The sequence below is a fragment of the Lepidochelys olivacea genome (assembly GCF_965140295.1).
Source record: "Lepidochelys olivacea isolate rLepOli2 genome assembly, chromosome: 19".
NCBI classification, from domain to species: Eukaryota; Metazoa; Chordata; order Testudines; family Cheloniidae; genus Lepidochelys; species Lepidochelys olivacea.
The window spans coordinates 16,779,765-16,791,891 of record NC_140429.1 but is presented as its reverse complement, the minus strand read 5'-3'; the positions used below and the strand labels follow the sequence as shown (position 1 = coordinate 16,791,891).

The 12,127-nt window shown below is 44.1% G+C and overlaps 1 protein-coding gene across 1 annotated transcript in view; it reads right to left on the bottom strand.

Moving 5' to 3' along the window:
- Positions 1 to 3,862: 3,862 nt before the first annotated feature.
- HIVEP3 (HIVEP zinc finger 3) overlaps positions 3,863 to 12,127 on the bottom strand; it is a 92,289-nt gene continuing 84,024 nt past the window's right edge. Inside the window, exon 6 of the mRNA XM_084652215.1 lies at positions 3,863 to 5,167. Coding sequence (XP_084508341.1) covers positions 4,271 to 5,167 — 897 coding nt within the window. The 3' untranslated portion in view covers positions 3,863 to 4,270. The remainder of the gene's footprint in view (positions 5,168 to 12,127) is intronic.

Below are 12,127 nucleotides of genomic sequence, written 5' to 3'. Positions count from 1 at the left end.
AACTTTTAGTGGACATTATGAGGCCTAACTACTATTTGAGTCTGTGACAATCTTCTCCTACACCCAGATTTGGCACCTCAGTAGAGGTGGTCTGATTACTAGAGCTGCTGAATACCTGCAACTCCTGTTGATTTCAGCAGGATTTATGAGCGCTCAGCATTGCCGAATAGCAGATCCCTTTTACCTAGGTGTCTAACTATGGCTTTAGGAGCCTAACTTCAATGACCCATGTCTGAAAATGTTGCCCTGTAATAACAGGTGATGAAACACATCCCCCAGTCATAACCAATAAAGCCACAGCTACTGCATCACTAGGTTTAAGAGTTTCCTGTTGTACTTCTTGGGTATCTAGCAAGAAACTGACAACTTGTAAATAATTTGGGCTGACAATGATCTGCTGCAAGGCTGCAGGATGTGTCTGGGAACAGACACTGATAGGGCTCAATCCTGAAAGACGCTGAGCACTCCAACCCTGATCCAGGAAAGAAGTTCAATATGTCCTTTAACTTTAAGCACACTGAAGTAAATATGACTATGCGCATGCTTAACATTAAGCACATGCTTAAGTGCTTTGCTTTATTGGATCAAGGCAGAGTGCTCAACACTTTGCATGACTGAGTCCACTGAGAACAGGGAGAGTCAAATTGTTTCATAAGGTGGGTCTTTCACTGACAGATTCTCTCATGGACACATCCATACCCGTTTGCCATTGAGTAGCACCCCCAGCAATGGCTTACATGGAAAGGGAACATTAGGGGAACATTCAGCAGCTAGATAAAAGGATAACTGGATCCACATGAAAAGTCAGCTCTCTGTAGGTCAACATCCAGCACTCCACAGATCACTGGTGCTTCCTGGACCACAGCCAGGAACCTCTGGCATAGATGAAATTCTGGAACTTTTCAAAAAATTATTTTTTCCACCTGTTTTTTAACTTGTTATTTGTATTGTTCATCTCTTTTGTAGCATGGGATACAAAGTGCTTGTGCACATATTAACTGATTCCTCCCCTCCAAACCTTCGGAAGGTAAATCAGGATTTATTCTCCCCTATTTACAAATAGAGGAATAGACACAAAGAGCCACAGTAAGAGTTCAAAACTGCAAACACTTACTAGCGAGCATAGCACGTATGCCTGTGACTAAGCCAAGGAGTGCACAAGGTTAAACAGTGCAATGCTCGGTAATAAATGTTTACAGGACTGGCACCTGATGTAAACAGGTGAAAATCCACTTAAATAAATGGCGTTGCACCAGTTTAAACCTTGTCAGAATATGATCCAGAGGAGTTGAGTGATTTGCTCAAGGTCACACTGTGATTTAATGGCAGAGCTGGGCTTAGCGTTTGGGTATTCCTGTCCTCTAAGCCTGTGCTCAGACCAAGAGACCATCATGCTTTAGTGGGGGGCACTGTTTCCCTTGGAGTCAAACTAACATGATCATTTTGCTCATACATATCAATGCTGTTTTTCTTTTTCTAATCCTATGTGGCTAATTCTGACCTGCCATAGGTACCTGCTGAACACAGTAGAGGGCGCCATGAGGCAGAATTCCACCCAATCCTAGCTTCTCCCCGAAAACTACAGGAGATTTGTCACAATGGGAATCCAGGCCAGGCCTGAGGGCTGGGAATTTCTGCCTGTACTCCCACAGAGTTTACAGTGGTGCCTGCGTTCATACATGCACATTCACCCACAGAGAGTACAGATTACTCCTGCACATGACTGGCATGTTATGTGAATGGGACCAAAACTTGGCAGGATATGGGTGCACCTTAACACTGCGGGAATTGTGGTTTTCCCTCAGAAGTGACAGGAAAAAAACCAAGCTCTTTCCAATGTGCTGACATGTCAAGGGTTAAAATATGGTTAGAAAATAAAGCCACGCAAATTTGATCTAGCCCAAAGTTAACGTCATATGCACTCAATGTAACCAGGTGCTGTGTACAACCACTGCATTATTTCTCTTTATGTACAATTTCAATTATAAAAAAACAATTAAATACATAAAGCTACCTTGAAATAATGTTAAGAATGTGACAAGGGGAAATAAAAGAGAGAACCAGCCATAGCCAGGAAATTCAAAGCTGTACTCATTATGGAGGGAAGGGATGGGTTCAAATGATGCTCACGCCCAGGCCCTGATTCCATAGTCCACCGCTGCTCATCACAGCATTTAAACATGTGCTTAATTCCCATTAAAATGAATGGGACGTAACCATGTTTTCCTGAACAGAGGTGGTTTGCTGAGTTGGGCCATGAGCCACAATCCTGCAGTGAAATCTGCTTGGGTCTGACTGGAGGATTGAGGGGGTCAGAGTTATGCTGTGCGTGGATCGGGGGAAAGGAAAACTAGGTAAAAGTGCTAGTCAGGAATGAGGAGGTGGGGTCCAGTGAACTCTGAAATCTGGACACTGGTTTAGTTGGTGTCACAATCTTAATGTTATTTCCATCGGATCTTCTTTAGAACTTAATTCCCTTTATACCAAAAGAAAAAATATCACAGAAGTTTATTTAAAACACCCCATATTATTCACCCATCAGTCAGGAGCAGTTCATAGCTCATCAAGTCTGGCAAGGTAATATGTCCTCATTCAGGATTATATTTGATTTATTATTATTATTATTATTTTAAAAAGTGTATTATGTACCCGATAAACTGGAACAGCTCTGAAAGAAGAAAGAAATGGCCCATTGGTTAAATATTTCTATCTTTTTGTTTGTTTGTTTTCTTTTAAAAATGTGTTTGTACAGATTCCATTGATTGGAAAGCCCTCTGAAGCAGTAAAGAGCCTGCTGTCTATTAGGGGAAACATGTACTGAACGTGTGTATTTTAAAAAGTGTGTTAACACAACAGAGCAGAATGGCTCCATCACATCTCTCCATATTTGGTATCACATCTATTGGCAGTAGAGGCCAACGCTCTGCTAGAGATGGTCATATTTAAAAATATGCTATGAAAACAGTTACTATGCATGCATAACAGGCCAATTTTCATACATTATCCACTCAGTCATCAGAACCTCTGTTAATGAAATACCCAAAAGTCCCCTCCACACAATGGAGGCTAGGTGTTTGCAACATTTCATTTAAATAAGTAAATAAAATAAAATATGCCATGGAGCCAGATGTGGGTTACAAAGCCATAGGTGTGCAAATAAAAGAGCACATGAGCTCTTCATTGCATCCCTATAACTTTTTCCTTAAAAAGGGCCGCATGGGAATTGTTTGGGAAGGCAGGGGCTGTAGAAATATAAATAAAGGTATGGCCAAAAGTTGTTTGCAAGGCTGAGACTTTATTTTCATTTTGAACCCAGGAGCGAATGGTGACAGGGGGCTTTGAAACCCCAGAAAACGGGGCATCGGGGTGACACAGGCAGGACCACTAGCAGACTGTGCCCTGTAAGAGCAGCCAGTCCTGGAATGTCACTATTAAAGCACGCCTAAGAATGGCTCTTTTACAAACCGTGAAACGCCATTCCCAGAACTGGTTCTACATTCGATACCTCCTTGTTTTCTTGCAGTTAAATATTTGAAGAACCCTTTTGTCGCTTTTAAAAAAAGTGCTTTTATGGGTTCTGCAGAAGGGAGGTGCGTTGAGATTTTTTTTTCTTTTTGGAGTGATGTTTGCATTCATTGCTAATGGGCCTTCCATTCTAAAATAAGTGCTAGTTTCATTTACAATTCAGGGTAAACACATTTTCAAATGTAAAGCAGTCGCAACTGTTTAAAGCACAAAGATAGGCAACCAGAGTGATGCAACAACAACAAAAAAGCACTTTGCCAAGAATTAAATAAAGCAGGTAATAAATATGAATCATAAACTTCTGTACACAGGAGAAAGGGTTTGTTTTTTTAATCATTTAATCAATATTAAAAAAGATTTTTTGTTTTTGTTTTCAGTGCATCTTCTTCCCCCTTAAAATGCTTAACCTTTTCCTTTCTGCATCTCTCGAGCATATATGAACACACACCTAAATGGCAAAAAAGACAAGGTCTAACAAACCCCTTTCCAAAAAACTCTAAAAAAATATTCACAGCCTCAAACATTTTTGTACATTTCAAGCAACAAAAGGTAGAGAAAAAGGCACAAGTAACTGCATACATGTGGAGATAATACCAGACTGGGACAAAGAAAACCAAGAATCTTCCATGGGTTTGGTCATACACTAGAGTGCTTTGTATAGCGATGATTATAGTAAAGGAAATAGTGTTGAAAATGTCTGTTGATTTACATAGGAAGCCTAGAGGTGGAAGAGATAAATGGAGACTTAAGTACTTCCTGTATTCTCATCCACCTGCCTTTGAGCTTGACTGAACCGTGTGAGTTCTAAGTGCGGGCTGCTCTTCCTATGGGCTCCCCCTTGGTGACTTGGCTCTCCCGAGAGGTTCCTTCTCCTAACGGAGAACTGGTGGGAGTGTGAATGGCTCAATGAGGGCTCCGACAAGCAGCCGGTGCTGCTGCTTCTGTCCAACGTCTGTGCGGGGAAATCTGAGATGAAAGTGCAGGATGATTCAAAGTAAGTGCTTGAGCTGCCACATTGCTTCTTGCCCGTTTTTTTCAAGGGTTCTTCCCCGCTTGTTGAAGGCTTTGGAGAGTGCTCATAATTTGTGCTCGGACAGTCGGTGGGAGCTGAGCAGCCTTCTTGCGCTGAGTGGCTGGGCTCACCATACTTTTTTACCCTGTATTCCTCCTGTTCTGTCTTTTGCTGATGCTCACTAGTCCTCATTTTCTCTTCTAAGTAGCCGCTGCCTTTAAGCTGTGGGGACAGTGTGTATTTAGAAACCTTCGCAGCTAGGGATATGGATGAAGATTCTTGTGGGACCTGTGGTTCCTTGCCCCTTTCCTCAGCCTGGCTGGATTCTGTAAAGCTGCTGCTGCCATTGCCACCAGGTGAAAAATATCCTGCTTGCAGGGACACAACTGAATCGGGCATCAAACTGGGATGGGTACTTGGCCTGGCCTGGACCATCTGGATGCCCCCAATGGGAATCATAGGATATGGAGTCCTTGTTAGCTGCTGTGAATGCAGCGGAAGATGGCTGAAGACATTCTCTTCCCCTCGGCTCGGAGCATGGACATGTAGTTCATGGGATGCTTGCAAGGGTTTGGAGCAGACAGGCTGTGTGATGCCAGGTGAACATGCTGGGCTTCGAGGTTCTATCTTCTGCATTTAAGAGAGAAAAAAGAGCTGAGTGAGTGAGGGTTATAGCTCCTAGGATCATCACTCCACAGCACGAACAACCACTGACTGGCTTTATTAACGTTCTATTGGAATGTAAAGGGGTGCGCAAACCTCAGAAGATATGCAAGTTCTGTTCAGAATAGAGAGCGGCCTGAGCCATGAAATTTGGTTCTGGACTCAACCATTTACAAAGGCTGGTGGGGTACAGATCTAGGGTTTTGATTCAGGCTCTCTCTATGTAAGAATCTTTCCCAAAGCTCCCCCATGAGTTTGAAACAGATCAAGACCACCACAAGAAAGACTATTCTTCCTATATTCTAGTTCTTCTGCTTTTGCCTGGCACAGTGAAGAGCAGTAGAGTGACATTTTTTTAAAAAGAAACCTTAAACCCTAACAATTTCTAAGTACAAAGCTGCGTTTTGGACTGAGTTTGAGTTCTCAGGGATGGACAGGATCAGTTCTTGTTTTATAGGAACTAATTTGCATGACTCTATCAAGTTATTTTTTGCCTGTTCTTCACTCTGTCTCTAGGTTTCACATAGTTTTCTGACCTATGTCATGTCCAGAAATGTGGGTTACACAGAAATGGGTTACCAAGGGGATTATTACAGCTAACCACCACACAGGACCCCCAAGAGGAAGTGGTGGAATTCTCAACAGATGATCCTTAAAATTGGGCTGAACACAGAATTTGAGAGTATACTGCAGGACCCATGCTCCCAGTTATGGTCTGTAGAGAACCAGCTACTCCCCTGATGCTGGTTCTATGAGAAGAGATTGGAGACAAAAGGGAAAGTGATAGCAAAAGCAGTCAGTGTAAATGGACAAAATATTTACCATACTGCAGGCAGTTAAAAACCCAAACTCTTCCCTAATATCCCTTCTCCAATGCAAGCTATTGACAGAGGTGCACTAGGTGATTAGGGGTCTGTTTACACAACAATGAAAAACCAGATGCTGGCCCATGCCAGCTGACTGGAGCTCCCAGAGCTCCGGCTGGGACTCTTGCAGGGTCCTAGAGCCCAGGCTCCAGAAAGTCTACACAGCAATGAAACAGATCTGCAGCCCAAGCCCTGTGAACATGAGTCAGCTGGCAGGGAGCAGCCAAGCGGTTTTCTTTGCTGCGTAGATGTCCCCTAGGAGAACACAAAGAGAAGGAGGAGGTGGTCTGTGCAACAGCCAATGAGAGGGGAAGTGGTTTTACACACAATTTATGCTTCAATTAAGCCCTACTTTAAGGGTTTAAGTGGTGTCTGTGTAGGACCTTGTACAAAGCCTTTGCACTGGGGAGAATTTCACCCTGTTTAAATAGGCTGATCTAATCTTGCACTGGCTGGTCTAAAATGGTTTTTATATCACTTCCTATGATTATAAGAGTACTTCCTTCCTTCATAAAGATTAGAGCACTCACTGAACCTTCACTTACCATTATTTCTAAGTGTCACAGTCACACCTGGGATCTCAGACTGTAGGTGACCTGAGACGGGCAGCTCACTACTGAGGTCACCAACCACCAGGGAGACGATGTTTTCGTAACTGAAATCAGGCCATGCTATACTGTGCTTTCCATCCCACCATCAACCTCAGCCTGGACCAGTCCACACAAGAGATCCACTTCCTGGACACTACGGTGCTAATAAGTGATGGTCATATAAACACCACCCTATACCGGAAACCTACTGACTGCTATTCCTACCTACATGCCTCCAGCTTTCACCCAGACCACACCACACGGTCCATTGTCTACAGCCAAGCTCTACGATACAACCGCATTTGCTCCAACCCCTCAGACAGAGACAAACACCTACAAGATCTCTATCAAGCATTCTTACAACTACAATACCCACCTGCTGAAGTGAAGAAACAGATTAACAGAGCCAGAAGAGTACCCAGAAGTCACCTACTACAGGACAGGCCTAACAAAGAAAATAACAGAACGCCACTAGCCATCACCTTCAGCCCCCAACTAAAACCTCTCCAACGCATGATCAAGGACTTACAACCTATTATGAAGGACGACCCATCACTCTCACAGATCTTGGGAGACAGGCCAGTCCTTGCCTACAGACAGCCCCCCAACCTGAAGCAAATACTCACCAGCAACCACATACCACACAACAGAACCACTAACCCAGGAACCTATCCTTGCAACAAAGCCCTTTGCCAACTGTGCCCACATATCTATTCAGGGGACACCATCACAGGGCCTAATAACATCAGCCACACTATCAGAGGCTCGTTCACCTGCACATCTACCAATGTGATATATGCCATCATGTGCCAGCAATGCCCCTCTGCCATGTACATTGGTCAAACTGGACAGTCTCTACGTAAAAGAATAAATGGACACAAATCAGATGTCAAGAATTATAACATTCATAAACCAGTCGGAGAACACTTCAATCTCTCTGGTCACGCGATTACAGACATGAAGTTGCAATATTACAACAGAAAAACTTCAAAACCAGACTCCAGCGAGAGACTGCTGAATTGGAATTCATTTGCAAATTTGATACAATTAACTTAGGCTTGAATAGAGACTGGGAGTGGCTAAGTCATTATGCAAGGGAACCTATTTCCCCTTGGTCGTCCCCCCCCCCCCCTCCCGGTTCTTCAGACGTTCTTGTTAAACCCTGGATTTGTGCTGGAAATGGCCCACCTTGGTTATCATACACATTGTAAGGAGAGTGATCACTTTAGATAAGCTATTACCAACAGAAGAGTGGGGTGGGGGGAGAGAAAACCTTTTGAAGTGATAAACACCCATTTTTTCATGGTCTGTGTGTATAAAACATCCTCACTGCATTTTCCACTTTATGCATCCGATGAAGTGAGCTGTAGCTCACGAAAGCTTATGCTCAAATAAATTGGTTAGTCTCTAAGGTACCACAAGTCCTCCTGTTCTTTTTGTGCTTTATATTGTGACCCTACAGGCTGGGTCAGTGTATCTCACTGATACGATTGTAATGCTTCCCTATTTAATAGCTCTGCCTGGAAGAACTGTCTTTCTGCAGCACTGCGCTGCTGCATACTCCACAGCATGACCGTCCAAAAATTCAGACAGGGCAGGAAACAGCCACAGTGCTAGCTGTAGGCCATGGAGAAATGCTCTGCTCTGAGGCTTTGTGCAGCATCTGTTCCCTCAGGATGGATGCTCCTGCCCTACAGCCTCCACTCTCGCTTCTTTATCCCTAAAAATAAACATACCAAAGCAAGGGTATGGATATCAGACACCAGCAGACGACATTTCGAAACTAGTTGCTTTAGTATCTTGGCCCAGTCTGTGCGGCAAAAGGACTTAAGTGGAAGGGCCCTTGGTTTATGTTCCTTTGCATCTACTCCCCATATCTGAAGTCCTACATATGGGGAAACTCTTTGGATTTCAGAGAAGGTTGAATGACATTTAGGCAGCAATTCCAGCCTCTGTCTACCCAGCAAACAGCAGAGCACTCTTAATGGAAGCCTTTCAGGGCAAGGACCACGGCTTGGTATATGGTTGTTCAGAACCTAACACAATGGACACTGATTGTTTCCAGGTTTCAGAGTAGCAGCCGTGTTAGTCTGTATCTGCAAAAAGAAAAGGAGGACTTGTGGCACCTTAGAGACTAACAAATGTATTTGAGCATAAGCTTTCCAGGGCCTCCAAGCTGGACTCCAATAAAAAATATTGTCACCATAACATGGGGAGAAATGACACAATAGAGGTCCCTGGTTACTCTTCCTCAGGGACTCCAGATCAAATGCTATTCCTTTGTAACTCAAGAATCTGTTTTTCTAATTGCTGTCCCTGCAAACACCACCTTGGGTTGGAAAATCCAGCTCTGATCTTTTGCCTCCTGCATCGTCATCAGGAATAAAGATTCTGCGGTGAAAACTCAGCTGACAATCTCAGTGATGATGGGTGAAGCAGAATAGGCTCCAGCTCCATCTCTCATAGCTGCTCTGGTGCTGTAAGTCTAGCGGGAGCGAAAACTTCTCTGTGTCAGTAAAATGAACAGAGGAGACTAGGGGCTGCCCAAAGAGCAGACAAATGGACTAAGAAGAGGTCACTTTTCTGATTATAACCATTCTTCAAAGGGACTGGATTATTTACCTCCTTGTTTGCCAAAAGCATCATTAATGACATAGTCAGTTATGTCATTACAGTCTGGGAATCTGGTTTGTCAATTTGCTTAGGCTGGAGAGCTACCTCTGCTGTACGGGATTCTAAAATTTTCAAGGGTTATCATGAACTTGCAAACAGAGAGACAGGGAGGTTTAGAATTCAGTGTCACATTCGGGGTGTGTGTACAATTTATATAATAATTCATAGAATCATAGAATATCAGGGTTGGAAGGGACCTCAGGAGGTCATCTAGTCCAACCCCCTGCTCAAAAGCAGGACCCATACCCAATTAAATCATCCCAGCCAGGGCTTTGTCAAGCCTGACCTTAAAAACTTCTAAGGAAGGAGATTCCACCACCTCCCTAGGCAACGCATTCCAGTGTTTCACCACCCTCCTAGTGAAAAAGTTTTTCCTAATATCCAACCTAAACCTCCCCCACTGCAACTTGAATTGTATGTCTGCTTTCTGCAGCATAAGGATCCATCACAGGAGATCATAGAATCATAGAATATCAGGGTTGGGAGGGACCTCAGGAGGGCATCTAGTCCAACCCCCTGCTCAAAGCAGGACCAATCCCCAATTAAATCATCCCAGCCAGGGCTTTGTCAAGCCTGACCTTAAAAACTTCTAAGGAAGGAGATTTTACCACCTCCCTAGTTAACACATTCCAGTGTTTCACCACCCTCCTAGTGAAAAAGTTTTTCCTAATATCCAACCTAAACCTCCCCCACTGCAACTTGAGACCATTACTCCTTGTCCTGTCCTCTTCTACCACTGAGAATAGTCTAGAGCCATCCTCTTTGGAACCACCTCTCAGGTAGTTGAAAGCAGCTATCAAATCCCCCCTCATTCTTCTCTTCTGCAGACTAAACAATGCCAGTTCCCTCAGCCTCTCCTCATAAGTCATGTGTTCCAGACCCCTAATCATTTTTGTTGCCCTTCGCTGGACTCTCTCCAATTTATCCACATCCTTCTTGTAGTGTGGGGCCCAAAACTGGACACAGTACTCCAGATGAGGCCTCACCAATGTCGAATAGAGGGGAACGATCACGTCCCTCAATCTGCTGGCAATGCCCCTACTTATACATCCCAAAATGCCATTGGCCTTCTTGGCAACAAGGGCACACTGTTGACTCATATCCAGCTTCTCGTCCACTGTCACCCCTAGGTCCTTTTCTGCAGAACTGCTGCCGAGCCATTTGGGCCCTAGTCTCTAGCGGTGCATTGGGTTCTTCCGTCCTAAGTGCAGGACCCTGCACTTATCCTTGTTGAACCTCATCAGATTTCTTTTGGCCCAATCCTCCAATTTGTCTAGGTCCCTCTGTATCCTATCCCTGCCCTCCAGCATATCTACCACTCCTCCTAGTTTAGTATCATCCGCAAATTTGCTGAGAGTGCAATCCACACCATCCTCCAGATCATTTATGAAGATATTGAACAAAACCAAGATTATTTCACAGTAGACTGAAATAGCTGTAGGGTGGGTGAAAGTCTGGGCCTAACCCAGGGATAGTGTTTGAAGTTATAAATGAAAAGAATTAAACAAACAAACCCCAAGGGAAATCAGTGCCACATCCCTGATAGGGAAAAACCACAGACAAGGAAAAACACACACTGGGCTACATGGTTTCTATGAGGAATCACAGGATTACTGTCTGTCAGGAGAGTACTATGGCAGAAGTTCTGTAAGGGCTCTCTGTCCCCAGAACACTCTCCACAGGTGCACACCAGTTTCACAGCAATGTAACTGCACTGGCTGACTTCAGTGGTGTTACTCCTGATTTACACCAGTGTAACTTAGGTCTTGTTCACACAAGGGCTTATTCATGCATTAACATCGTACAGTTTCGAACTAGGGAATTTTCAGTCTGAGCCAGCAGGGTCTACATGGCCTGTTAGTGTGCAACAGGTGAGGTTCAACACTACTGCGCACGCTTCAGTTCAGACTAACCCACCATGTAGACAAGCCCTCAGATGAGAGCCAGGCACATACAGACTTTCTGTGGAGAGCTGTGGCAGTAACAGTGGAAGTGGGAGATTTCTCTACAAACCGCGTGTCCTCTTTAATCTATATGTATGGGAGAAACACACTAACGCCCTTTACATGTAGGATGTGATGTGTCCAGCAAAGGCAGAATTAATTGTTTTTTTGACCCAATGAGGAAAATACCTAGTTGGTCTGAGAAAGCGAGTGAGATGAGAAGCCCAAATAAATGTTTCTCAACAGCTAACGTAATGGAGCTAGCTGGAAGGCTAGATGGGATTAGTAATGGCGACAAGAACTTTCGCCTTTACTGGTTCAAATCTGGTTCAGGTCCGTAGAAACGGAACATATCTAGAATATCATGGCTATTCATGGCATTTGAGAAATGAGTTAGTGGGTCTCAAATTCCTATAGAACAAGTGTCCCTATCACAAAACCACAACCTCAGTCTTCACTAAGTGCCCTTCCCACCTTGTTGCCTCTTCAGCACAAAGGCCAAGGACTGAGTGAGCCACAGATAATGAATATCCTCCCATCCTTTAGAAGTCATTCCTCCACACAGCATGGCATTAACCCTTAACTTTAAAAACAAAAACACACAAAAGAAAAAAAAACGGCGTGGGTGTGTGAGGGAAGAGCAGGGGGAGAGAGAGGAAACGGAAGGGGGAAGAAGGAAGAGGAGAGAAAAGAAATGGAAGGGAGAGAAAAGGGGTGCAGAGGAAAAGTGATGGGGGTGGAAAACACGCACTTGCTGCTACCTGTGTAGCACCCATCCTGTGACTCAGCAGAGGATATCAGTCAATCTGACATCTTTCACTAGACAATATCCATGAAAGAAAATCAAAGGATTTA